The sequence below is a fragment of the Halichoerus grypus genome, chromosome 6 (assembly GCF_964656455.1).
Source record: "Halichoerus grypus chromosome 6, mHalGry1.hap1.1, whole genome shotgun sequence".
Classification (NCBI taxonomy): domain Eukaryota; kingdom Metazoa; phylum Chordata; class Mammalia; order Carnivora; family Phocidae; genus Halichoerus; species Halichoerus grypus.
This window is the reverse complement of record NC_135717.1, coordinates 174924419-174950303: the sequence shown is the minus strand read 5'-3', so window position 1 is coordinate 174950303 and position 25885 is coordinate 174924419. Positions and strand designations below refer to the sequence as shown.

Genomic DNA, 25885 nt, shown 5'->3' with positions numbered 1-25885 from the left:
CTGCCTGGGGGCATCGTCAGCTGTGTGAGGGGTGACCTCTGAGAGTCTGTGTCGGTGAAACTGGCAGCCGAGAGCCCTCCTTCGAGGGTTTTGGGGGCATAAAGCTGACATTTGAGCATGGTTATGAGGTCAGGTGCAGCACTGGGCCCCATGCCCTCCACTCCATCTCTGCTCCATGGGATCCCAGCACAGGGGGCACAAGAAGTGTTTGTCCCTCTCATCTCCATCCCGTCCCCTTCAAGAGACCCTCCCACGTACCCTCCACCTCCCACCACCCTCAGTGACGCTGCCAGCCTCAGGGTGAAGACGGGCCACAGCCCATCCTGGGCCCCGAGGCTGCTGGGCCATCACCCCAGGAAACATGCTGGCTGCTGGCCAGGGTGTGGCCCGGGGTGACGGGCAGGCTGCGTCTCCGGGAGCAGAGAGAGCGCCTAATCCCCAGGATTTGCCGTGAAAGCCGGGACAGGGCCAATCACTCGTCACCCGGCAGGGACAGCCGCACTGTTGTTTTTAGGTGGAATTTCTGAATGTCATCTGTAATGTGTACTGATCCTGGGCCAAGCTTTCTGAATCAGGCTGCAGGACAGGGTCAGCAGCACATGTTTAACCCCTTGGGGTAATGATTTTAAAGAGGTGATCTGCGCCCCGCTGGTTGGGACAGCCGAAGGTGACCTGAAGCCAGATGGTTGGGCAAGCAAGCGCTTTGCTCTGAAAGAGGCCTCCCTCGGCGGGCGGCAGAGGTGCCGTGAGCTTGGGATCTTCGCTCACGAGCTCTTGTACCCGGGCTGCTGTGTGCTAGCCCGTATGTTGTGCACTGCACATGGAAGAGGCTGAAAACCCTGGGGTTTTGCAGTACACAACATATTCAGCTGGACGGGGCAGCCCTGCCACACCCCACTTCTCTCTCCCTCTGAGACATTAACAGGTCCGGGGCCTACAGGAGCTCAGACGGCAGGATACTAGGGAAGCTAGGAGGCAGCTTCATGAAAGAAAGCTCTGTGGCTTGGGTGTAAGTTTGCTGCCCAGCACCCAGCCCGGGGCTTGGCCTAGAGTAGGAACCCGGGATGTTCTTGTCGAATGAGCAAGATAATTCAAGGATGGCAGAACTTGGACGGCACGGCCGCCACCATCCTGCTTCTGGCTGGGCCTGCCTCGCCCACCCAGGCCACGAGGATGGCTCCCAGGCAGCTGGAGCTGCTTTGGGGTGAACACTCTCAGCCCCGTCGTCCCCTCAAAGGGCACCAAGCTGTCACCCACCGCAGCTTCAAACAGCTCCTCACCTCAGCTCATTTATCCCCGAACAACCCACCCAGCTGTGTTCGAATACGCACATCCAGTCCTCCCAGCAGGCGGTTATCAACCCAGCAAGGCAAGTATTATGGCAATTTTGCTGAGGTGAAAACTGAGACTCAGAGAGGTTATGCAAACTGCCTGAGGTCACACACCTAGAAACAGGGAAGCAAGAATCAAGCCCAGAACGTCTTACCCCGAGTCCAGTGTTCAGATTGTGGCCACAGAGACTCAATCACGTTTTGCCCCAGAAGGGCCACCCCAACTACGATCATTTTCAACCAGTAAACTTGCAATAGAGTAATAATCCCTATACTCACAGATGAAATTCAGAATGCTATTTCAAAGCGAAGATGTTTTTAGTTTGCTTCAAGAGGAATACTGTACGACGGTGCCCACGCCCTGGTCGGCACACATCACGCTTCAGCAGACAGCGGGGCAAGTGGAGGCTGTCAACCCCTTTCCATGGAGAAGGCTCAGGTCCCACTAGGACTGACTTTCTGCACACTCATTGCGTGCCAGGCACTGCTAGGAGCTTTCACATAATCATTTCATCTAATTGCATTAATGGGCGTCTATAATTAGGGCATATCCCTTCTACACCTAACATTGGGAACCATCTCTAAGGTGAGTGGGACAATCACATGATCCTCCATTCATTCTGACTTTACCGAGCACAGGACTAGCTGCCACGGTGCCAGGGGCAAGAACAGGAGCCCATCAGTTTCTCGGGGGGACCCAGGGGCCCTCAGAGCCGCCCATGAGGCTAGGGAGCTCGGGGCAGACCGAGCACGGAGCGGCAGACAAGCTTTCCAGCTGCAGCTCTGCCTCACTGGCTGCAGGACCCAGGGCCGGCCCTTCAGTCTTTTCTTATAGAAACAGCGACGCCAGCCCACAAGGCAGCACGAGGAGTGTTTTGCTCACAAGTGCTGAGCGTGTAAAGGGTGCTGCACACGGGAATGAGTGAACATACACAGGGGCACCAGGTGACCTCTCCACTCCCAGGCAAAACCGTGAGCAAAACCTCCAGATCCTGGCCCTGGGCCCAGGGTGGCTTTGCACTGGGGACATGAGGCTGAGCCTTGATATTATCGGGTCACCCTTCTCCAAGCCAGCAAGCATCACACATCTCAGAAATCAAACCCTGTGTGCATACACACGCTCATCTGCATCCTCCTACAGACCTAGACACTTAGCCACACCCATGCCTACACACATCCGTATACACTCACCCGTAAACTCACACCCACCCACACACGTACCCCCCCCACACACACACACTGTCAGACCAGAGGGCTTTTCCAGAAACAAAGGCACAAATAGAGTGGGATCTGAATTTCTCTCCAGATTTGTAGGTTATAATTAAAGCATGTTTCCAGCCAGAGTCCTACCCAGCCTACAAACAATCCCCCTAAGTTGCAAGTACCCATAGGGGGTGTGGCTTGGCCCAGGCTGAGCAGCTCCCCACTGCAGCCCTGGACCCCCCTACCAGCCTCCTGCGGGCAGATGGGGAAGAGGCAGGCCCGAGGGTCCCAAGCAGCAGCCCCCCCCAACCATGGCCACCTGTGGGAACAAGAATGAGTTCGCACTGGTCAGGTGAAGAATCAGAGAAGGCTGTTCCAGGACCCTGCTCCCTCCCCAGCGTGGTGGTGTTTAAACCTCATCTCTTGACCATGTGGGCTTGGAGGGGCTCTTTATTCACAGGAACACAAGACCCCATGGCTGGGAGCACTGTGGCTACTCGAAAGGAAATGCTTCACTACCTAGCCCCTCTGACTGCTGCTGACAGATGCCAGGGGTATAGATGTGAGCCGGTGTAGACCAGAGGGAAACAGGGCGCACCACGAGGGCCATGGGGGTGGGAGGCTCTGGAGACAGGTGGCCCAGGTCCAACTTCCGTGCTCAAATGCTCCCCAGCTGAGAGGCCCTGGCAAGCAGCTTAGTTCCCCTGGCCTCAGTCTTTTGATCTGCGAAGTGGGGACAACCACCACCTCGGGCTGCAGGAGGCTGCAGGAGGCTGCAGAAGGATCTAGAAGCACCTTGGGCAGTGCAGGTCTCCCAAGGAGCGTCACGGACCTCCAGTGGCTCCCTGTGGGCCGCGGAAGTCTACAGAGGCCCGGCCCTGTGCCCCCTCCCAGCCTCTCTTCTCGCCCTTGCTCTGGTAGCACCAAACTGCGTGGGGTGCCTTCCCACCCACTGCCTCTCGTCATGCCGCCCCTGGGCCAGGAATAGTGCCTCCTTCAAACTGATATGGTCAAGATGTTCAAAACACCACCACGCTGAGGGCGGGGGGACCGAGGTCCGGGAACAGCCTTGTCTGATTCTTCACCTGGCCAGGGCGGAGCCATCCAGGCACCGCCTCCTCCTGGCAGCACGCGACAGTCTGCCCAGGCAGGGGCACCGCGGTGCTCTCCTGTCCCACTCCGGGGACTGTCAGCCTCCCCACAGGCAGAGACTGCATGCTCCTCACCCAGCACAGGAAGCACTGTGGCATGCGCAAGCCGGTTAATCGATCAGTCCTGGCGGCCCCGACGCCCACTGCCAACTGCCCACGGGGGACCAGGGAGCCGCGTTAGTGCAGCCACCATCGGATCCTTGCAGACCGCCACGATTTAATCAGAACGCGAAGGGGGAGCGGCTGCTCGGAGGGACACGGGGGCAGCTCAGGGGAGCAGCCTGCCCCGGAAGCTACGATTCATACCCGTGTGAAACCTCTACGCAATAGTTTATTTCCAGGATCTCTGCAGCCGGAATGCAGGGACGGTCACATCAGAGTTCAAGTGGAAAGACTAGTGCAGATCTCACGAGGCCCAAGGCTAACAGCGCGGGTGACGCTGACACTGATCTGTTCTTTTGTGTTCCTGCTCGTTTTAGTAAAATTAGAGCCCTCCCATTAATTATGCAAAGACTGGAAAAACGAAACTCCCCACTCCACCAGGCAAGAACAATTAGCAAGTCCATCTCTTTTATTTCAGCCTATTTTGGGGCTGGGAGAGCTCACTAACTAGTAGTTTTAGGGCTGTTCTTACCTTAATTATTGTCATTATTTATAAGGGACGTCCGCGAATACAGTCAAATTTCATGAACCTCACCTCACACACCAGGGGCCAGGCGTGAAGGATTCCACTAAAAACAGGAAACGTGAGCTGTAGTCACGGCTCCATCCCAGTCCGGTGGCCCTTTCTTGCCAGGGTGGGGGGAGTGCCTCGGGAGGCTGTGACCCTTGGAGGCTGTGTGAGCCGGGGCGCTCCTGTCCCTCCAGCGTGGCCTTGGGTAAATATTCGATCGCCTACTGTATGTCCATGCCTGATGGGGAACCAGGGTCCCGGCCTGCATAGAGCTCACGCCCCACGTGGCTGACGTGCTGTCCCGAGGCTCCCCGAGCACCCTCCAGCTCACGAAACGGGTATGTGGCAGGAGGGGCTGACTGGCAAAAAGCCACTAAATCTCCCGTCCGCGTGCCCACTGGCCAAGGATCAGGCGGGCCTATACAAAATCGAAAGGTGGGTCTAAAAAGCCACTCAAGCTACGAACTGTCTAGCTCCTCTTGGCTTTGGGGAGGTTTTCACAGAAATGTTGGCAAAGCTGATCCTCAGGATAGACCGATTTTATTCTCCTGTCCTTGGAAAAAGAGTTGAAAAGAAGCAGGGAGGAGTGAGGGTGGCGGGGAGGGCTGAGGCTAGCCGGGGCCCAGCGGCCCGGGGAGGGGGCGGCCCCCCGCGGCAGGGGGGCTGACAGGACCCAGCCCCCCGCAAGTCCCCCATCCCGAGCTAGTACCAGAAGGAACCCCTTCTTGGCACAGCCCTTGACCGCAGCCAATAGCCCGAAGAGCGAAGCCTGAATCCGGGGCTGGGTGAGGAAGGCTTTGTCGTGGCCCGAGAATACCTCAGGCATTAAGAGGGCATTTTTGCACAGGCTAAAAATGCTTTCTTCATTTTTCACTGACAGCTGGTTAAGGAAGAATGCAACAGGATGTCTGCTCAGGCTTTGGGCCGACAGCAGGCTCAGCCCCGCTGCAGAGCCGCCTTTATCCCCGCTAAGAACGGGCTTTTAAAGGATACATTAGGGGAAGGCCTGGCCCTTTCAGGTTCTGAGTGGACTTGGGGCACTTTCTTCTTCTGTTATTTGGGGGAAGAAGGAGCTCCGTGGCCTCAGGGTCCTGGCAGCTTATACATGCGTATTTCTCTGGGACCCAAACCCTCAGTCGCTTTGCCCCAGTCGGCCCCAGCCATCAGTGGGCTCCGGCCCCGGGCGTTTGGGGAGCACCGGGCTCTCGCTCTCTCTGGCCCTTGCTCCCTCACCTGGGAATAACGATAGTCCCACCATGTCACAGGGGTGTGGCGAGGAGGAAACGCCTGCTCCTGCTACTCACTAGGTGTCAGTCACTCCTTCACATGTGTCGAGACTCAGCTCAGACCACCTCCTCCAGGAAGCCTTCCAGACCCCGGTGTCCAGTGTCCGAACAGGGCGTGGCCTAAAGCGGCAGGTGTTCAGCCAACACCTGTGAGCAGGTCCGTGTCTCTTCCAGGTGCTATAGGCGGCCGGGGCTGCACACTGGTTCTCACTGGGCCCAGCTAGGAGCCCCACCACAGCCCGCTGGACGCTGCAGACAGGAGGCGTGAGTGGCCCCAGAAAACAATTTCTTCCTTTCCACTGACATACAGGGTTTCTAAGACGTTGCTTGAAATGAGAACTACGCCCCTAAAAACAAGTTTGCAAACACCCAGGCCCCATAGGGTTTCAGATGCCCGGTCCCAGGTGGTTATTTAACTCAGTTCCCTCCTTCGCCCGAGGGAGACGATCACACCCGTCCCTGAAGGTGTTTGTGAGAACCGAGCTGGGTGCGGGGTAGACAAGCTGGGCTGCGACTTGCGGGTGGCTCAGACTTGGGCTCGGGTCCAGCAGCAAACCATCCACCGCAGGCGGACAGGCCTGGAGCTGCAGCGTTGTGCCCGTGTCCAGGGCCAGCATGCACCAGCACGGCCACCCCCGGCGGCCCAGAGCTCCCGGGGTGCACAGGAGTTATTTGGGATAGAGGGGGAGAGGGGAAGAGGTGGGGTTAAGGAAGTCCAGGGAAGAGACCCAAGCAGAGAAATAAGGCAGCGACGGGTGGGCATAGAGATGAGGGTCCAACCCGACATACAGTCCGGGTCCTACCCCAGTGGGACCTTGCCATCTGGACTCCCCTGGCCTCAGTCCTCTACCCAGGAGATGACACTGGCGCGAGGACCCCGGCATGGGGTCCTGGCCAGATGGATGCCCTGCAATCAGAGCGAGGAGCGGAGGAGGCCGGGCCCACCGGAAGCAGGACGAATTTTCCGGGGCCAGCCTGGGCCCTCCTCCACGCAGCCCCAGCCCGGATTCCAAAGACCAGGGCACGCGTGACCAAGCGCAGTGAGGGACAGCCGCTCTGTCTTTGTGACCTGATCCACATTCCATTCCCAGGGGCTCCGTTCTGTTCCCCACTCTGCCCCGAGGCACTGGGAGAAGCCTGGCACACCCTCACGCCTCTCTGGGCCTCGGTTTCCCCCTCTACAAAGGAGTTGGAAAGAGATGGTCTCCAGGAGCCTCCAGGCTTCGACACGCCAAGATTTTCTGCCCCAGTGGATGGGAAGCCGAGAAACAGAGGCTCCCAGGTCGATTTTGTCTGGCGTACAGATGCGGCTAGAAAAATGCGCTGGTGGGCACTGGATCTGGGCCCAGCCGCTGCCCAACCCCCGGGCTCAGGTCACCCAGGAGGGATTTAGCTGGGAACGCAAGGCGAAAACGCAGCAAGGAGCCACCCCCAAGAGGTTTCTCTTGGGGCCACAGAGGCTTGTCAGTCTCTGGAGTGTCAGATTTTGATGATCTGTTTGTGGGGCCATCTCTCTTCCCCACCGGACGGCAAAGCCCCCGAGGGCAGGGTCTGCATGGTGTTTATTCACCTGTCGCTGCAGTGTCCAGCCCAGGGCCCGGTACAGATGAGGGCTCGGGAAAGGAGCAGAAGGGCAAGAGTAAGTGAGTGAAGCTGAAGGCTCTGAGTCCAGTTCCTATGGTTCCGAAGCTGTGACTTCCCCCGCGAGGCCGAGCTTTACCCCCGCGAGGCCGTGTTGCAGCCGCGCCCGCCGGCCTCGCATCAAGCACAGGGCTGCTAGGAGGGGGGCTTCTGGACGCCAGTGTCTCGAATAGCTCACCACCACCCCACCCAAGCGGGACGAAGCCTGACCTCCCTCCTCCCGTCTGCCCTCATCCCTGGGGCCCTGCAGGGCTTCTTCATCTAACATGGGGGAAACTGAGGCCCAGGGTGGGCAGTGACTCAAGGGCAAGTAGCAAGTTTTATGACGGCTGACAGCCAAACTGCATGCCCTCCCCTTGGGATCCCAGCTAGGACTAATGTACCATTAATTGTAATTAACTAATTATTCCTGCTGCCAACTAGCGGAGGAGGCGGCTGGGGGTGGGGAGCCCCTAAATGACTCAGTCATGTTTACAACATGCAAACCCATTTAAGAGCTTGTAAAGTCGCTATAAACGGCTCTTTGGCAACAGGGGAATAACGATCCCCTGTCTCCAGCTGCCAGTTTAACAACGGTTGGGGTTGGCAGCGGGTGTCCGGGCGCAGGGACCAGGGTTCTGAGATCCAACAGCGCCACCTAGAGACCTTGTTCCAAAACTCGGCTGAAGGGTCACCCGCTCGGACGCTCCTTCTGGTCAACACCTCACAGAATCCACGACCCAGGACACCACAAAGCCCGTGCCCCCCCATTCGCAATGGAGAAACTGAGGCCCACGCGAGGACAGGGCCTGGCCTTCGGCTGCTCATCTGCTTTGAACATACTCAGAGTCTAAATCTAAGTCCAAAATGGTAGCTGGGATGGTTTCCATTCCCCATGAACTTGAGGTCTCTAAAACTCAACAGTTCAGGAGAGGTTTACGAGCCGGTTCCCCAGACTCACCTGCTTCCCGCCTCCGCTGGCGTCCCTCCCCTCCCTGTCCGCCCCAGCCCTCCTCCGTGCTCCCGCGGCGCTGAACCTCGGTGGAAGGCGCCAGCAGGCTTCTCGCTCAAGGGCTGTGCGCATGACCTGCCGGGCAGGACACCGACTGGACACACGGCAAGGCAAGCGGTCCGGGGCCGAGGCCAGAGCACGGGCTCAGACCCCCCGTTTGCTATTCCTTCTGTCGTGCCACAAGGATAAACCTCCCATCAGGTCCCACTGACCTGGAGATGGTCCGAGCCCTGAGACATGCAAGTCACCTGTGTGATATCGTCAGTTCATGGTCGTGAGACAGAGATCTAGTTAATCCACCCATTCACAGGCGGGAGACGGAGGCCCACAGGGGTCGTCCCCGGAGACCTGGAGCCCAGCCAGGAGCAGAGCCCACTCCTTGCCTGTGATTGCCTTGGGAGGGGGCAGGAGGGGGTTCCAGCTGGCCCTGAAGAATAGGAGGGATTTAGGAGCGGGACTCAGATGGGACCTCGGCTGGTCCAGAGAGGTTTTCCCAGCAGCCTGGCACCACGGGCCTCCACGAGGCCACTGGCTGGGAGGACCTGAATGTCTCCAGCCACTCACCCACAGTCATGCCATCCATGTAGCGCTTGATGATATCAAAGGAGTCCCGCAGGTTCCCTTCGGTGATGTCGAAGATGATGTCGGCGTGGTTGGCAGGATACACGGGCATGATGGCCCGGAGAAAGATGATCTCTGCGGGAGGGAAGCACATCATGGAGCCCCCGGAGACGCACCCTCGGGTCCCAAGAACCCAGGGCCGGCAAGCCCTGCACCGAGAAGGCGGAGGAGGGGTCCTGAGGGCTCACAGGTCATCACCTATCCCCCTTGTGATCAGCGGGGAAACTGAGGCCTGGAGAAGCTTTGGATCTTCCCTGAGGTCCTGCGGCTAATGGGCAGCAGTGGCAAGGCTGAGGGGTACTTGGTAATTAGTTGTAAATCTTCATGAAGTTGGGAAGAAGGGGAAGGGCGGTGGATGCGGGGACAAATGGAGAGAGGTCAGCAAGGGCAAGAGAGCAGGCTGGTCTCCTGCCCCGTGGTGACGTGGGCCAAAAAAGCCACTTCTTGGGGTGGGCTGGGCATTTTGGTGGTTGTGTCCATCTCCTCGGCCACCCCGTGTAAAGCGGGCCAACCACCCTGGGTTGGGAGCACAAGGCCCCGATTCTACCCTGGCTCTGGGTGATCTGGAGGCGTCTTCCCTCTGGGCCTCCGTTTCGTCATCTGTAGAGTGAAGGAGGCAGACCGCCAGTGCCCACTGAGGGTCCTTTCAGCACTAAAGGTCAAGGTCAGGATTTCCTGGGCCCCAGATGTTAATAGGCATCCCCAGCCACGCTCAACTCCCTATAGAATCAACTTCCAGACCAGCAGTGCTCAAGAGGCCACAAAACCGGCCGTTAGGGGTTTGGGAAGGATTTGTATGTGGTTTGGTGGAACCGGTCATTTGGCGCAAGGCAAACACCAGTCAGTGGATTTTCTCGTCCAAGTCTATGCCATCCTGCGGAGATTCTGTGCCTCTCCTTTTCTAGAAGAACGAGTCAGTGGGGAGGGGAGCAGGGGGCCACCCGCTCTTTCAGGTGACCATGTCCTTGGGGAGCATCTCCTGCCCTCGTCACCCCCACGCCCCCCACAACCAGGTGTTATGTTCTGGCGTGTGCCCCTGTGTCACCCCGTGGGATGCTATCACAGTGTGTAAACGTGAGCTTTAGTCCCACTGGCTCAACTGCACATCTCCCTTCGGAGTTTCAGGGAGCTCTTCCTTACCGTTGCGCCCCAGAGCCTGGCCCTGGGCCTCACACCCAGGAGGCTCCATAAATGTTTGCTGCGCGAATCAATCACGCGGCAAGGCCAGGGTTGAAGACCCCACAGAGGAAGGGGTGGCCTCAGCATGGGGGCTGCACACCCAGAAGCAAGGTGTACAGCTGCCAGGAGGGTGGGGTGCCCCAGGTCCCACCCCAGCGGAAAGGGTGCTATGATGGCAGGTCTAGACAGCAGGCCAGGAGCCGCCGGGGCCCCTACTTCACTCCTGGGCCCCCTGGATCCAGTCTAGGCCCTCGGTCTCCAGGGTGACATTTCTACGCAAATAGTACCAGGCACAGCCCTGGGATGGCTCCCAAAAGCCTTGCAGTGGAAGCCCCAACCCCAAGTCAAGGCTTATCTTCCCAGCCCGTCTCTTGCCAAGCCTCTCCCACTCCAGCCAGAAAAACTTGGCTTCGTTCCTCAAATACCCACCGCCCCCTAAACTTACCTCCAGACCTTCCAGATGAGTTCTGCTCCACTTGGCACCCTCCTCTCTCCCTGCTCCCCACTTTTACTACTTACATCCTACTGACCATCTGGGCCCCAGCGTGGAAGTCACTTCCTCCCAGAAGCCCTCCCTGACGCCCCAGCGCTTGGCACAGAGCCAACGCTCAACACCCAGAAGAAGCATCCTCCTGAGCTGAGAGCCAGGAACGGGCCGGCATGGTGCTGTGTGCTCTGGGCACACTGGGAGACGCAGAGGCAAATCCACGGCTTTCCCAGGGAGTAGCTCCTTGGGGCCAAGCTCTGGGCTCAAGCACTGGGAAGCCCCAGAGGAGGCTGCCTCGCAGGGACGTTTCTCCAGCCTTGGGGTCCCCGCGCCAATTCCAGCCGTGGGAGTCGCCACTCACCTTCAGGGCGGGTGAACTCTCGGAAGGTGGGCAGCGACACGACGGTGTGGGAGATGGTGTGCACTGGGTCCAGCATGCAGGTGACGTCGTTGGGGCGGCAGGACTTGATGCAGCGGACAGTGTCTGTCTTCTCCTGGCGGAGCCTGAGGGGAACCACAGCACAAGAGGAGGATGGGAAAGTCGGAACTGCCACTCCCACAGAGACCCAGGTTCCAGGAGGAGCCGCAGGTGGCCCGGCGGGGAGCGCCCGTCCCAGAGATGGCCCCACCAGAGAAGCGCAGCGGCCTCCACAGCCGAGCTGCTCGCCTGGGATGCCGCGTAGCCCTTCCTGCCAGCTGGACCAGGACCCACACTCCGGTCCCCATCTGCCCTGGCTGTGGATAAGCGAAGCTTTGCTATTTGCCAAACTGCATGGACTGAGCTTCGGCTTCCACAACTGCAGGCGGATTCACCCGCTTGACAAGTGTGTTTTGAAGGCCTGCTGGGTTCGAGGCACCAGGGACGCCGAAGCAAACATGGGGGACGTGGTCCCGCTTCCCCGGAGCCCCCCGGTCAGGTGGGTCGCAGGGGTAGTAAGTGAGAGACCGCGTAGGTAGCGCCCAGCTCGGTGCCCAGCACAAAGAGGTCAAACCCACAGTGTCATGCGACAGACCGGGAGGGGAGAGACGAGGGGGGAACTTGTTTGCTAGACATATTTTAAATCCTCTTTATTGTAAAATAAAACACAGATGTAAAACCTACTCGGAACAAAGATGTAGTTTAATGAATAGTATAATCACCGCTCAGGTCAAGAAAGAGATCCTCCATCTGCCATCTGAGGCCCCTTCGTGTGCCCACACCAATCTCAGTGCCTGCCTGCCCGCCCCACCCCTCCCAGGACCCCTGTCCTGATGGCCCCAGCGTCGCCTACCTGGGTTTCTTTATAGTTCCTATCACACGGGTGCATGCCTCAAGACAGTCATGAGAAAAACGTGCTGTGTCTCAAGTCCTTTTTAATCTACAGGTTTCCTCTCTATCCCTTCATTTCCCAGACAGTTGATCTGTTAAGGAACTGGAAGCCTCTGAACCATAGAGCTTCCTACATGTGGGCTCGCTGATTGCATCCTCGTGGTGCGATGCCGGCTGTCGATCTGTCCTCTGCATTTCTGGCACACTGGCCGCTGGATCCAGATCTGATCAGATGCAGGCCCAGTGCCTTTGGCAAGATGACAGTTGGTGGTGTCTCTTCCATTGGGGGGCACTTGGTGTCTGGTTGTCTCTCTCTGTGATGTCAGCAGCTGTTGATGCTCAGGGCTTAGATCCACTGATCCATCGGGGATTGCAACATGCTGGTAGTCCGATTCTATCATTTCTTTTTAGTGTGTTAGTTGGAATACTTCTGTAAAGAGCACTGCCCCTCATACGCTATCTGGTTACCAGGAGGTATCATTCACAGAAGAAAAGCAAGATCAATGCCTGATTCTTGCCTTATTTTCATAGGTTTTCAGGATCATGAACTTGCTCTCTCTCCATCATCACCCAGAGGTTACCAGTTGATTTTTTAAAATATTAGTATGAACTCATGGATTTAAACTATTTGATGGATTTCAATTCATTGCAATTATTATCCTTTGTTCGAACTCAAGCTTTCCCATCTTTGGTCAGAGGGAAGATCAGAGTGGCTCCAGGAATCTTCAGTAGGTCTCTTACTCTGTGGTCCAACAGGGTGGTCCAGCCTCATCTTGTACTTTTCCTGCCCCAGCTACTTCTCCAAGAAGTCTTGGTTTTTTGTGTTTGTTTGTTTTGGTTTTTAGTGGAAAACGGTATTTCAAGACCATACCCTAGATACCAGGTATGGTGGGTGCTTCTAGGTTGGCCATCGCTTCCAGGCCTCTTCAGTGGATTTTTAAAGGGAAAATATATCATGAGTTCCTACTGATATTTCTGATTCAAAGCAAGAACGACACAGACTTTTAATCTCTTCTATATTACAAAGGAATCTCTTTTCTTCCATAACAGAATCCTGGTTCTTAGGAACACAGGAGATGTTAGAATATCCCATAATTATTGATGTAGTTATTCTATATTCTGACACAGTAGTCTCAGAAGAGCAATACTAAAATTACCACCACTGACACAAGTACTTAAAATAATGTTTGTTTGGATATGTTCTCCCTATTCTACCTATTTTAATGGATGTGCTATATCTACATTGCTTGAACATATAGCAATTCATAGTATACCATTTCCTTATAACACTCACTTAGTTGTAGCTGGAAGAGTAACTATGCCTAATGCCAGCACGTTGATACTTTTTCGTGTTGGTAATACTTTGTGTCCTTTCTTCACACAAGTCTGTTTTGTTGGGTATATAATCCTTGGCCTATGTTTTCTTGAGGATCCTAAGTATTCACCTTCTTCTAGCATAAGTGTTGCTGTGAACAAGTCTGATGACAATATAATTTTTCCCCTTCAAAGTCGTTGCTGGTTTTGCCTAGATGCCCTCTAGATGTTTGTCTTTTCTTCAAAGTCTTGATAATTTTATGAGGCTATGTCTTCATATTTGCTGCTCTGAATAGGTATGTTCAGGTATGCTGTGTGTTCTCTCAATGTGGATTTTCAAATCCTTTTTTTTAATTTCTGGAAACTTCTTTGAGTTACCATTTTTAATACTTATTTCTTTCCTTTGTTGTGGGTTCGTTCCTCAGAGATTTCTATTATCTGTATGTTGGGTCTTCTTTGCGTGTCTTCAATGTCTGTCACTTTCTCTTCAAGCTTTTTCATCTCTTCTATTTCTTTTTTGATTTATAAAATCTGTCTTCTTCTCGGTCCCTCCTTCTCTCAAATATTTATTTCTGCAGTTGCTTTTTGCTTTAATTTTAAATTATTTCCTGCGTTCTGTCACTGTATTTCTCAATTTTTCCTAATTCTGACTTACAGTTTTCATCCATTTTTTAGCATTTTCTTAATGCTTTTACTTTGTTTTGATACAGGTTACAGTTTTGATCTGGATTCTGAGCATATCTTTCTGGTGTGTTTTCATTATGCAGAGGGATGTCATTCTGTTCCTTATTATCCTTTCTCTTACATAATTTTGTATGAGATTCAATGTTGATTCTTTTTGGTTGGTCATTTTCAAGTGTATTAATTTTCCTGAAATTTTAGAAAAGGGCATATTCACAGCAGTTTTCCTGACTTCACAGAGCTCCCTTACCTGTCATTTGGGGCAGTGTGCTTTCTGAGATTCCTCTACATTTACCTGGACTTTCTTTATCCAGAGTCTATTGTCTCTTTCCTACTTAACTCTGCATTTCTCTTCCAGCAGCTTCTCCATAGTGTGAGATCCTGATCTTAAGGCAAGCCCTGCTGGCTCAGTTCCAAGAGTTCCTAGGGGCTAGATGGCTCCATTCCCTCAACGCTTCCGTAAGCTCCTTGCACACACTGGAATGGAATGAGTAAAATGTCTCCCAGTCTCAGCTGCTGCTCCAAAATTTTTCTACTGTGTTTTCTAGGGAATACCTGTTGACTATTCTGGAGTCTCCCACTGCTTTCTTCTGCACAGGTGCCAAGACCATGCAGGTGGACATAAACTGTTATCTTGGGGCTTGTAGGGATATCATGTCACCTTGTTTAGTTGGGCATATTTTTCTGTGGATTTTCAAATTTTTTGCCCAGCCATCTTGGGTTGGGTTGGGATCTTTGGGTTTGGATCCAGAGAGCTTCAAACACTATGCTGCTGCATCTTCCCAGATTCTCTGTGCTTAGAGAGTTTGCACAAATTATCTCATTTAATCTCCACAGCTCTTCCCTCTATACCACACTGCCTCCCTCTTCAGCTAATAAAACGTCCAATTCTATACCTGGGAATTATAGAATAGGGCCCATATCCATGATTTAGGAAATGAGGCCAGAATAACAATCCGACCAGCACTGACTAATCCCAGCAATCCTGCCCTCTTCACAACATTCAAGGCAGCAGGGGGCAGGGTTTCAGAGAAGACTCCAGAGCCAGGCTGCCTGGGTTTGAATCCCAGCCCCACCTGATACCAGCTGTGAAACTTTGGGCAGGTTACTTATCTGCTCTATGTCTCCAAGGCTTCCATGTGAAATGGGGATCATAACAGTATTTTCCGCACAAGGCTGTTGGGAGGGTTAATTGAGTTAAATGCTTGGAGCAGTGCCTGGGCCTCAGTAAACAGTACACGTGTTAGCTATCATAGCTATGATTATTATCATTATAATAATGACAATCATGATTATTATCATTTGCCCTTGGGAGCTAAGGTTAGTACAGTGATCGAGTCAGAAGAGCAGAGGCCTAGGAGTTAGTCAGAAGTGATGGCAGTGACCTTGGACACATCCAAACCCTCTGAACCTTCATTCCCCATTTAATTCAAGATCCAAATGAACACTAATGTTCCTTCCAATGAATGAAGAAACCAACACTTATTGACTGCCTACTATATATACCAGATAATGCCTCATCTGCAATTGCATGTAATCTTCAAAATAATCCATGAGGGGGCCATGAAAGCTCTGAAAGGCAAATGACTTATCTATGACTTTGGATAAGTCATAAAACTAGTAAATGTCAAGGAGGACCTTCAAACTCTTGTAACTTTTGTTATGTTTCTGCCCTGCATGATCTCCACAGCACGATGTAGGACTATCACCATGTAGCCCCAAGGAACTGCCAGGCAGAGATGAGCCTTCAGGTAATGCAGATATGGCCTCACATGTGCACTCGGGCACACACAGAGACAGCAGAGATGTCCTGAAATGGAATGGGCCACCTTATGAGTTAAGGAGTTCCACAAACAAAGGAGAGTGCAAGCAAAGCTGGATGGTCAGTTGGCGGGAATGTTGTACAGGGGACTCTGGCAAACCCTGTAACGTCACTGCATGGCCTCTAAAGCCCCTGAGAGTTCTCCCCCACTTGACACTCCTATGGACATGAAGGAAAAGTGCTTCTTCCAATCTGAATGATCTGGAGCATGATGAAAGAATAATTGAATACAATAACTAGATCCCTGCTGTAACTTGCTGACTTCACAGAAGAGATGATATTTGAACTAGCCTCGAAAATACCATCCATCCATCCATCAACCATCCATCTATCTAACCATCTATCCATCCATCCATCAATCTATCCATCTGTCCATCTATCCATCCATCCATCCATCCATCCAACCATCCATCCATCATCCACCCACCCACCATCCATCCAACCATCCAACCATCCATCCATCCATCATCCACCCACCATCCATCCATCCATCCATCATCCATCTATCATCCATCCATCTATCCATCCATCCATCCATTGATCCATATATTTATTCAGATGTTTACTGAACTCCTTCTACAGGCCAAACACTCTGAAATGATAGAGAATACAGACATAATCCCTGTCCTTAAAAAGGCCCCAGTGCAGGGGCTCCTGGGTGGCTCAGATGGTTAAGCATCTGCCCTCGGCTCAGGTCATGATCCTGGGGTCCTAGGATCGAGCCCTGTATCGGGCTCCCTGCTTGGTCGGGAGCCTGCTTCTCCCTCACCCTCCTACTGTTCCCCCAGCTTGTGCTCTCTTGCTCTCTCTGTCAAATAAATAAATAAAATCTTAAAAAAAAAAAAAAAAAGCCTTTCTTAAAAAAAAAAAAACAAGGCCCCAGTGCAGTAGGGATAATAAAAAGTAACAACCGGGCGCCTGGGTGGCTCAGTTGGTTAAGCGACTGCCTTTGGCTCAGGTCATGATCCTGGAGTCCCGGGATCGAGTCCCGCATCGGGCTCCCTGCTTCTCCCTCTGACCCTCCCCCCCATGTGCTCTCTCTCTCTCAAATAAATAAATAAAATCTTAAAAAAAAAAAGTAACAACCACAAGATAACAGGAAAAATGTTCGGATGGAGTATGTCCAGGGCTATGCAAGCTCAGAATAAGGAAAGGCTTCACGGAGGAGGTGACCTCTGAGCTCACGCTTCAAGGAGAATAGCAGTTTGCAGAAGGATAGCATGGCACATGCTAAAGCCAAGGGCAGGCACATTCAGGGAAGGGCAAGCAACTCTGCGTGGCTAGAACAAAGAGGATGAGCTAGGATGGAGCTGGAAAGGTGGGCAGAGGCTTGAATACCATTCAAGAGAGTTGGACTTCATCTGCTCATAATAGAAAACCACAGAAGGTCCTAACGAGGGAGAAACATAACCAGACCGGCCCTTCAGAAGGGTCCTCTAGCTGCAGCTTGGAGAATGCATTAGAAGATAGGAGACTGGGTGCTGGTCCAGACCAGACATGATCAGATAGAGGTATGGGAGACAGATTGGAGGCTTGAGGTGACTGGCTAGAAGTGTGCATGGCTCCATGGCAACTTAACTGCTGCTTCTGTCAAAAGTACAAAGCGTAGAGTTTACTTCCCTACCAGACAGCAAGGCCAGGACACCTCCCCACCAACTTACATGTCATTGTAGAAAGGATCTTAGGATCCTGCAATATCCTTTACTTGATTCCTCTGTGGCATTCTGCCTTCCCCTCTTGTTTCTGCTCGGAAACAGCAACGGCAGTCACAGAAAATGCTACAGACATAAGCCAATGTTGACAGAGAGTCATCCACTCCCTCAACAGACATGGACAGAGCACTTAGTGTGTGTTACGCACCTCACCAGGAGCTAGGGACATGTCACTGAATGAGATGGAGCTGGTCTCTGCCATCACAGAGGCTTCTGGGTGGTGGAGAAGACAGATGTGAAACACAGACAAATGAGAAATGCAAACTGTGATAAGCATAATGTTGAAGTGTTATGAGAAAGACTGACAGAGGAGACAACGCAATGGTGTTGAGGAAGGCCTCACTGAGAAAGGAACACTTAAGCTGAGCTTTAACCAACTTTCAAGCCGAGGGTACAAAGCATGTGCAAAGGGCCTGAGGCAGCAAAGAACTCAGCAGTGTGGCTCAAGGGAAGTGATCAAGGGGAGAATAATTCGAAGTCAGGCTGGAGATGCATGCAAGGACTAAATTATACAGGGCCTGAAAGGCACCCTAGGGACTTGTGACAATGGTTTGGCTGGAATCATGGTGGGGAAGATGAAGAGAGGCGGGTGGGTCAAGGCCCACGTTGAAGGTATTGTGATAGAAAGGAATAGTCAGAGTTGTGGAGGCAGCAAGCCAGGGTTCAAATACCAGCTGTGTGATCTTGGGCAAATCACTCGCCCTCTCTGAGTCTCTATGGGGATGAGACACCTGCCTTGCATCCCCTGGAAGTAAGGATCACAAAGGACCTGAAGCACCCTCAGTGGTTCCCATGAGCGGCACATTTATTGTGTCGTCCTTCACCGCCTCCCAGCATGGGGGCAAAATCCCCAGTAGAGGCAACCACCCTCATTTAGGCAAGAGCTGCATCCAAGATTCTGCAGCTGTGTTTGGGGTTTTTCCCCACAAGTTCAGGCCTCTCATCAAGACAAACAGAACGAGAGGCTCGAATCTCAGGATAGAGTTTTTCTGACTCCATTAAATGCTCAGCTCCATGCGACAGAGCAAGGAAACCAAGGAGAGCCAGAAGACCTGGTCCCACGGCCTGGCTTTGCCACACACGGGCCACAAAACCTTGGCCGAGCCCCTTCCCTTCTCCGGGCCTCGGTTTCCACATTTGTAAAATAAGAGAGGAAGGAGCTCAATAATCTTTCAATGATCGCCTCATCCTTTGGGCTCAACACAAAACGAAGAGATCCTTCATCTGAAATGATACACGCGAGCTTCCTTCTCCCCGCCCCTGGGCTCCCTGGTGGGGTGTATGGTGACCTCCATCAACAGGGACCCCCAGATGCACGCTACTGTATGAAAAACACTTCGTCACCGCACGGGGGCGCCAGGCAGTGGCAGGTGCCTGCCCCCCTCCCCGCCCCCCCGCCTGGGGTGAGAGACAGCACAGAATCCCCACCATGCGAAATAAAACCAAGGCACGCGAGGCATGCTGTGTAGGGATCGCCTGCTAAAACTTTATTAAAATCCCGGAGGGGAGGGTTAGGAAAGCGACAAGGGGGAGCCCCCGGCGCCCCAAAGCAAGTGCTCAGAGCTCTGCGGACACAAAAATGAAAAGCTTGGCCACAAAGGAGCTGACGGTGCCGTGGCGGTAGAGGTCCATCTTGACGGTCAGGAGCAAGTCCCTGGGCTCAGGGACGGGCTTGGTGAGGGCCACCACCCCACTGTGGTGGCTCACCTTCCGGGTGGTGAAAAAGCCCTCCTCATTGCCGCCAGTGATAGCCAGCTGCATGCTGTCCCCAGGGACGGCACTGGAGGGGCCCATGCGGAAAACCACCGCGGGCACTTGGATGTTGGTGGGGAAAGAGAGGTGGTAGTAGGTTATTCTCAGAGGCAGCTTGGGGCACTCCTGATTCTCATGGCAAGGCAAGCGCTCGCAGCGGCTGCAAGAAAAGTGGACAGAGAGACAAGAAGAGGGTTAGAGCAAATTCAGCAAGCGGAGGAACAACAGAGCACGAGGGAAAGCGGGGGGCTCGCTGTGCGGGGCCTCCCGCCACCCCTCTGGCCAGTTCAGCCGACAGGAAGAGCCCCCCTCACTCACCTGCGGGAGGTGCCGTGGACCTCCGGGCCGCTGACTCAGCCACTAGCCTCTTGCAACACCCTCAGGGGGCGCTGGGTGGCTGGGGTCTAGGGCTGTGCCGGGAGCGAGGCGTGTCCCCTCTCACTGGCAGAGCCCCACCCCGGGCCACACTCACCAGGCACACCCTGCCCGCTGAGGGTCGTCCAGGCGCCTGGCCCCTCACCCAGACAGCGGTCAGGGCCATACAGGGCTCTTGGTGGGTCACGGAGATGCCCCTGGGAGTGATCACCTCCGCCACTAGCAGTCATGGCTGCTGCCATCTATCAAGTGCTTGGCCATTCGTCATCAAGCTTTCTCTAGTGGTTACAGTGGTAACCGCACTGTGACAGTGGGTTGAGTGCCATTCTTCAGGTGAGGAAACTGAGCCTGAAAGAGTCGGGGGCCTTCCCAAGGTCACAGTGAGTGAGGAAGCCAGATTTGTGTTCAGGCAGTGAGGTGTGTTTCTCAACCCCCTCGCTGAGCCTTGTGCTCCAGGCCCAGGTTCCTGTGTGTCCACAGGGACAGCCAGGGCTTGGAATGGAGAAGGAGACAGGTTCTAACTTCCTGTGACAGGATGGTGATAGTTCCTAACTTCCTGTGACAGGATGGGGAGAGGTTCTGACTTGCTGTTATAGTTCTAACTTCCTGTGACAGAATGAGGACAGCTCCTAACTTCCTGTGACAGGATGGAAAGAGCTTCTAACTTCCTGTGGCAGGTTCTAACTTCCTGTGACAGAATGATGATAGCTTCTAACTTCCTGTGATAGGATGGAAAGAAGTTCTGACTTCCTGTTATAGCTTCTAACTTCCTGTGACAAGATGGAAAGAGGTTTTAAATTCCTGTGGCAGGTTTTACCTTCCTGTGACAGGATGGGGAGAGTTTCTAACTTCCTGTTATAGGTTCTACCTTCCTGTGACAGGATAGGGAGAGGTTCTAACTTCCTGTGACAGAATGATGATAGCTCCTAACTTCCTGTGACAGAATGGAAAGAGGTTCTAACTTCCTGTGACAGGTTCTACCTTCCTGTGACAGAATGGGGAGAGGTTCTGACTTCCTGTTACAGCTTCTAACTTCCTGTGACAGAATGATGACAGCTCCTAACTTCCTGTGACAGGATGGAAAGAGGTTCTAACTTCCTGTGACAGGTTCTACCCTCCTGTGACAGGATGGGGAAAGGCTCTGACTTCCTATTATAGGTTCTAACTCCCTGTGACAGATTCTACCTTCCTGTGACAGGATGGGGAGAGGTTCTGACTTCTTGTTACAGGTTCTAACTTCCTGTGACAGGTAGGTGATAGCTCCTAACTTCCTGTGACAGGATGGAAAGAGGTTCTGACTTCCTGTTATAGGTTCTAACTTCCTGTGACAGAATGATGATAGCTTCTAACTGCCTATGGTAGGATGGAAAGAGCTTTTAGCTTCCTGTTACAGGTTCTACCTTCCGTGACAGGGTGGGAAGAGGTTCTGACTTCCTATTATAGGTTCTAACTTCCTGTGACAGGATGGAAAGAAGTTCTAACTTCCTGTTATAGTTCTAACTTCGTGTGACAGGATGATGATAGCTCCTAACTCCCTGTGATGGAGGTAGAGACAGGTTCTAACTTCCTGTGAGAGGATGGGGACATGAACTATCTTCTGCTTCCTGAATGCTACGCCTTCACACTCTGATGGGAGCTACCTTAGGAAGTGGAGCCAAAGTGCCGAGCCCTATGGGACTTGGCAGAGCATGTCCCAGTAAGTTCTGCCATCTTGACTGTGTTGGGATTCTCCAGCCAGGAACTTGTACTGTCCTAGTCTTTCATCATGTCTCCCTTTCAGCTCTTTTAAGTTCCCATGCCTCATGTTGGGTCACTTGGACTTATTTTACACTTGGCATTTACTGTCAGTGTGGTCTCTTTTTACATCCTATTTCCAGCTCTTTATCAGGACTGGTAGGAATCATTTCATTTACTTGGCCATTTACCATTCTGATCACTTAGAAAGGACATCCCTGGGCGTGAGTGCCATGGCCCTCCCTGGGCGATGATCCTCCATGGTAGGTGAGGAGTCACGCATGGGAGGGGCCCCGGACACAGAGGGGAGAGATGGGAAAGAAGGTAAGCAGAAGAAGGGTGCTGCTGAGGGGCTGCCTACTCCCAGAGACACCTAGGTCCAAGCCAAATGGGAGCGTTCCTGGTGATTTGGGAGCCACTGAGGGATGGTACCTAGCATTATGCTGGGTGCATGAGGGCTTCTCCTTCCATTAGCTCACTTCATTGTCCCACTCTGTTCTCCCGTTCTACCAGCGGGAAGATCAAACCTCAGTGAGGACCCGTCCATGACTCCATAGCGTAGTAAGTGGCAAAAACAAAATTGGCTTCATTGAAAGCCTTCGTGCGCGCATACACACACGTACCAGCTGCGTCGGGAAGGGCCTGGTGGGTCTGTCCAGCAGGTGGCACTAGAGTCTCCTTCATGTGACTTAAGCTTGCCCACTTCTGTGTGGCCTCTACCCCGTCCAAGGACAGGGTTTTGATTTGTCCGATGGAAGCATTAGCCGAGCGTGTACGGAGGGAGGGAACGTGAAGTGTGCGTGATGCTCTGGTAGAGCTCCCGTAGGCATCGCACACCAGAGAACTGGACACTCCCTCTTCAATGGGCTCCACACCGCTCCCCTGACCCGAAAGCCAGAGCACCCCACGCTCTTTCCCACACTAGGCATTTCTGAGCTCTCACCTCCCAAGAGCCGGGCGATGGCTCTTCGGTTTTATCTCCAGGACCCAGCACGTGACACCTACTATGTGCTTCGTAAATGGACACAAATAAATATGGCCCTGATTTTCCCGGTCAGTTCCAACCTCAGTGATCCTATGCTGCTCTACCCTACACTTACTGACACATCACAGAAATCGTAGCTACTGCATCTGGCAAACTGCCTGACACAAAAGTCTTCGTTAGCCAGGATGTCTGGACTGAGGAGGGGCCGCCGTCACGCAGAGAACGGCCAGGTCCCTGGGACCGCACGTCTTGGTTTCCATCTCACCGTGTACAAGAGAACAACGTGCCCTAATTTTTCAGTTCAACAAGCTGGATCAGAACACCCTATTTTCTGTGAAAATGCAGTTATTGGAAGTCGGCACACACCAAAGAAAGAAGGTCCTGCAGGCCCAATCCCTTCTTCTGGAAGGCATGGCCACTCGGGCCACCCCCCAGGCTGTCTCATGCTCACAGCCTTCCCTGCTAGCACTTCCCTGACTTCCATTCTCTTGTCATTCTAGAGAGAAGCCCCAGGAACAGGCTGAGGCAGGACTCCACCCCCTCTTGTCCACCCGCGGTACACCCTCACGTCCAGAGCCCTGCCAACCGAGGCTGCCAAGACCACGAGCCTCAGGGGTCGGCCCTGCTGAGGGGATAAAGAGGATGTTTTCAGTCCCATCCCAGGCTCTGGAACACTTTGACATTCCTCTTGTGGGTCGGAAGGAATCGTGTGGTCAGGATCTTAACAGCCTGGATGATCCACGAAGCCCAGCCCTGTGGTTTGTGGCCCAGCCTGCTGGGTCATGCTCCAGTTACCGCCCCTTGGCTGCCAGGGACACTGCCCAGAAGGAGACTGTGTGAAGAGAAAGAGAAGGCTGAGGCCCAGAGAGAGAAAGAGAGAGAGAGTATGCACGCCTTAAATCTTCCCTCTCAAGGCACCCTAAATGTTAACCTCAGAAATGCTGGCTACTGGGTCTTTCCTAAGACAGCTCTTTTAAGTTTTACAAATTGCTTTCTGAAGGTCAGATTATAAATTCTTTAAGAGGATTTTTGAGGAGGAGAAAAAGAAGCCATAAAAATGGTAAACTCCAGCCTGAGCCGTTAGCAGGGCTGAGAAGATCGGCCCCTCCTTGCTTGGAGCTCTGGCCTGCATCCTGCCCATGTTGCTTTCAACTTGTCAGAGGCTTGTCACTAGGTTCACACTAAGCTATGAGCTTCCATGGTCCCAGAGTAACTCCCCTCACTAGGAGGGGGCAACCAGGCTAAGACCCCTCCTGTGGCCACTCAACTTGGGATTCCAGCCCCAGCCCCCACTTCCTACTCTGGGCTCCTGGCCGGCCCGTGATTCTCCGCAGGGATCAGCAAAGGAGAAAATTGTAACCAGATGGATTCCTGTGTGCAGCAGTGACGGCCCCAACCACCCAGCCCTTCCAGAATCCCCGTCTCGTCTCCCATCTGAGGGCCGGGCAACTCCGTCAGCCAGACGGTCAGCAAGCAACAGAGCAAGAATGGCAAAGTGACCCCGAGGAACCTCCGCGTCGGATTTGCCGCGCCCCAAGGAAGAGAAACGGGGATGTCTAGTGATCGTTCTCCTCACCACGACTTTTTCTAAGCATGGACTAGGTGCTGGCACTGGGCTGGACGCCTGGAGCTCGTTACCGCTAATCCTCGCTAATCCTCAAGACCTTGCCAAGCAGGTGTTGCAGACGCAGAAAGGGTCCCTGGGTGGCCAAGACACTGACCTGAGGCCACAGCCCCGAGGAACAGGAGAACGAGTCTGGAAGCCTAGAATCCTGGCCCTGGTTCTTCCGCTTTCCACGCAGCCCCTCGGGCCATACCCGGACCTGGACACCAGGGGCACCACCCACCTTCCCTTCATCCATATTACACTGGCAGTGAAATACGCCTTTGGGGTGCCTACCCACACCCCACTAGGGCTGAACCCAGTGTGAGATTCATGAGGGGGCTCTGCCCCACAATCACTGCTCACCCCACGGGAACCTGGCAGGGTGACATCACCACCCCCTTCACAGCTGGAGTATGGAGGCTCTAAGAAGCTCAAGGGACCTGGAATGGACTGAGTGGGGAGGCAAACCCAAGTGAACTTGACTTCAAGCTGGCATCTTTCCAGAATGCCACAGCATCCCCACGAGGCTTGAGAATAGTCACCGGGGGCTGGTGCACCGGGTGTCAGGTCCAGACTCCGCTCCCAGCGCCTTTCTCCTCCCCGCCCACCCCCCCCCCGCTCCCACCGCTAGGTGGCGCCGGGGAGCAGGACCATGCGTTAATCTTGACCATCTTCCTAGGAGGGGCAGCTTGGAGCCTCATCCTCCCCTTCTTGCCTGTATTGTGGGTGGGGGCCCACTTCCTGTCCTTACTCACAGAAAATGACGAGCCCCCTCGTTATCTGCCCCGGTACCGGCTGATGAATCAATCCATGGGATGGGGACAGACTGAGCCTTGGAGCATCAACCCCCCAGTGAATGGAATGCGGGTCCAGGTTCCCTGCTGAACACCCCATTTCACGGCTGGAACCCCTTCGCTCCCCTGTCCACAGCTCTACTCCAGTCCTGCCCACCACCCCTTCCCTCTCTGCCTAACTCAGCTCTTACCTCCCCATTCTCTCTAGCATCGCCTACTCCAGGCAGCCCTCCGGCCCCCACCCCAGCCAGGTGGGAACCCTGCTATACTCTGTGGCCACTGCTGTTCTGGCATGTGCCCCTAGCAGGCACGGTGCAGGGGATGCGGGCCTTTGCGGGCCTCCTGTCTGCCCAGGCACCTGCACACGGTCTGCCCACTGTCCCCAAACAAGTAAAAGACTTTCTCCAGCATGTGCCAACATGCAGCAAGGAGCCAGCTCTGCTGATTTCAGCCACGACCTCGACACACAGCACCCACGTGTCAGCCCCGCGGGCTTGGGAGGCGTGCAGACCCCCACAGGGCAGCCGCCTCCTCTGGGTTTCATGGCTGGGTGTGAGAAGTCCATGCCCAGTGCCAGCCAGTCTTCCAGAGTCCTCAAACCCAGACACAGACAAAGGCCTGGGAGAACAGGCACAACACACAATGGCATCCCAGCCTCAAACTGAGGACACGGAACTTTCTTAGCGGTCAGAGGAACGTCCTCACTGCCCTCTGGACCTCCGGGTAACCCATGACGTCTCTGGAATGCCGCACACTCAAAAACCCAGCTCTGGAGGGGATCTTCCCTCACAGGGGCGCAGGGAGGACATGAGCTGTTGGGTTTCCAGGCAGACGAACATACCCGCGCTGGGGGAACAGAGCGGTCCCACGGAGGTGGGGGGGCCAGAGGATGAACGCAGACACTGGGAAGAGCCCAAAGGGCTGCGGGGGAGACGGGTTATCTGAGCATCTCTCATTCTGGCGTTCGGCAAACCGGAGGCCGGGCCAGAACCACAAGCCAGGGCAGCCGCCCCTGAGGCTGAGCAAGTGGAGACCGAGGCCCTGACCCTCCAGCGGGAGCAGCAGACTCAAGGTCAAAAGGCCGAGTCACAGTCAGCCTAGCTGTGCACTGGCTTTGAGCATTTCCAGGGGTTGGAGGGAGGGGTCACGCACCTGCGCTCCCAAATCTGGCCCCACTGGAGAGCTCTTCCTGAGACTACTGACAGGGGCACCAAATGAAACTCGCTGAATAAAATCAG

The 25885-nt window shown here is 54.1% G+C and overlaps 1 protein-coding gene across 2 annotated transcripts in view; it reads right to left on the bottom strand.

The window, feature by feature from the left end:
• FBLN1 (fibulin 1) overlaps window positions 1-25885 on the bottom strand; it is an 82533-nt gene that overhangs the window by 11997 nt on the left and 44651 nt on the right. The window contains exons 15-16 of one of the 2 annotated variants that reach the window (XM_036120572.2): window positions 10925-11067; window positions 8841-8972 (exon numbers count right to left, since the gene is read on the bottom strand). In XM_036120572.2, coding sequence (XP_035976465.1) covers window positions 8841-8972; window positions 10925-11067 — 275 coding nt within the window. Of the gene's footprint in view, window positions 1-8840; window positions 8973-10924; window positions 11068-18860; window positions 19314-25885 lie in introns of those variants that run through there. The other variant, XM_036120573.2, reaches the window with a different exon arrangement.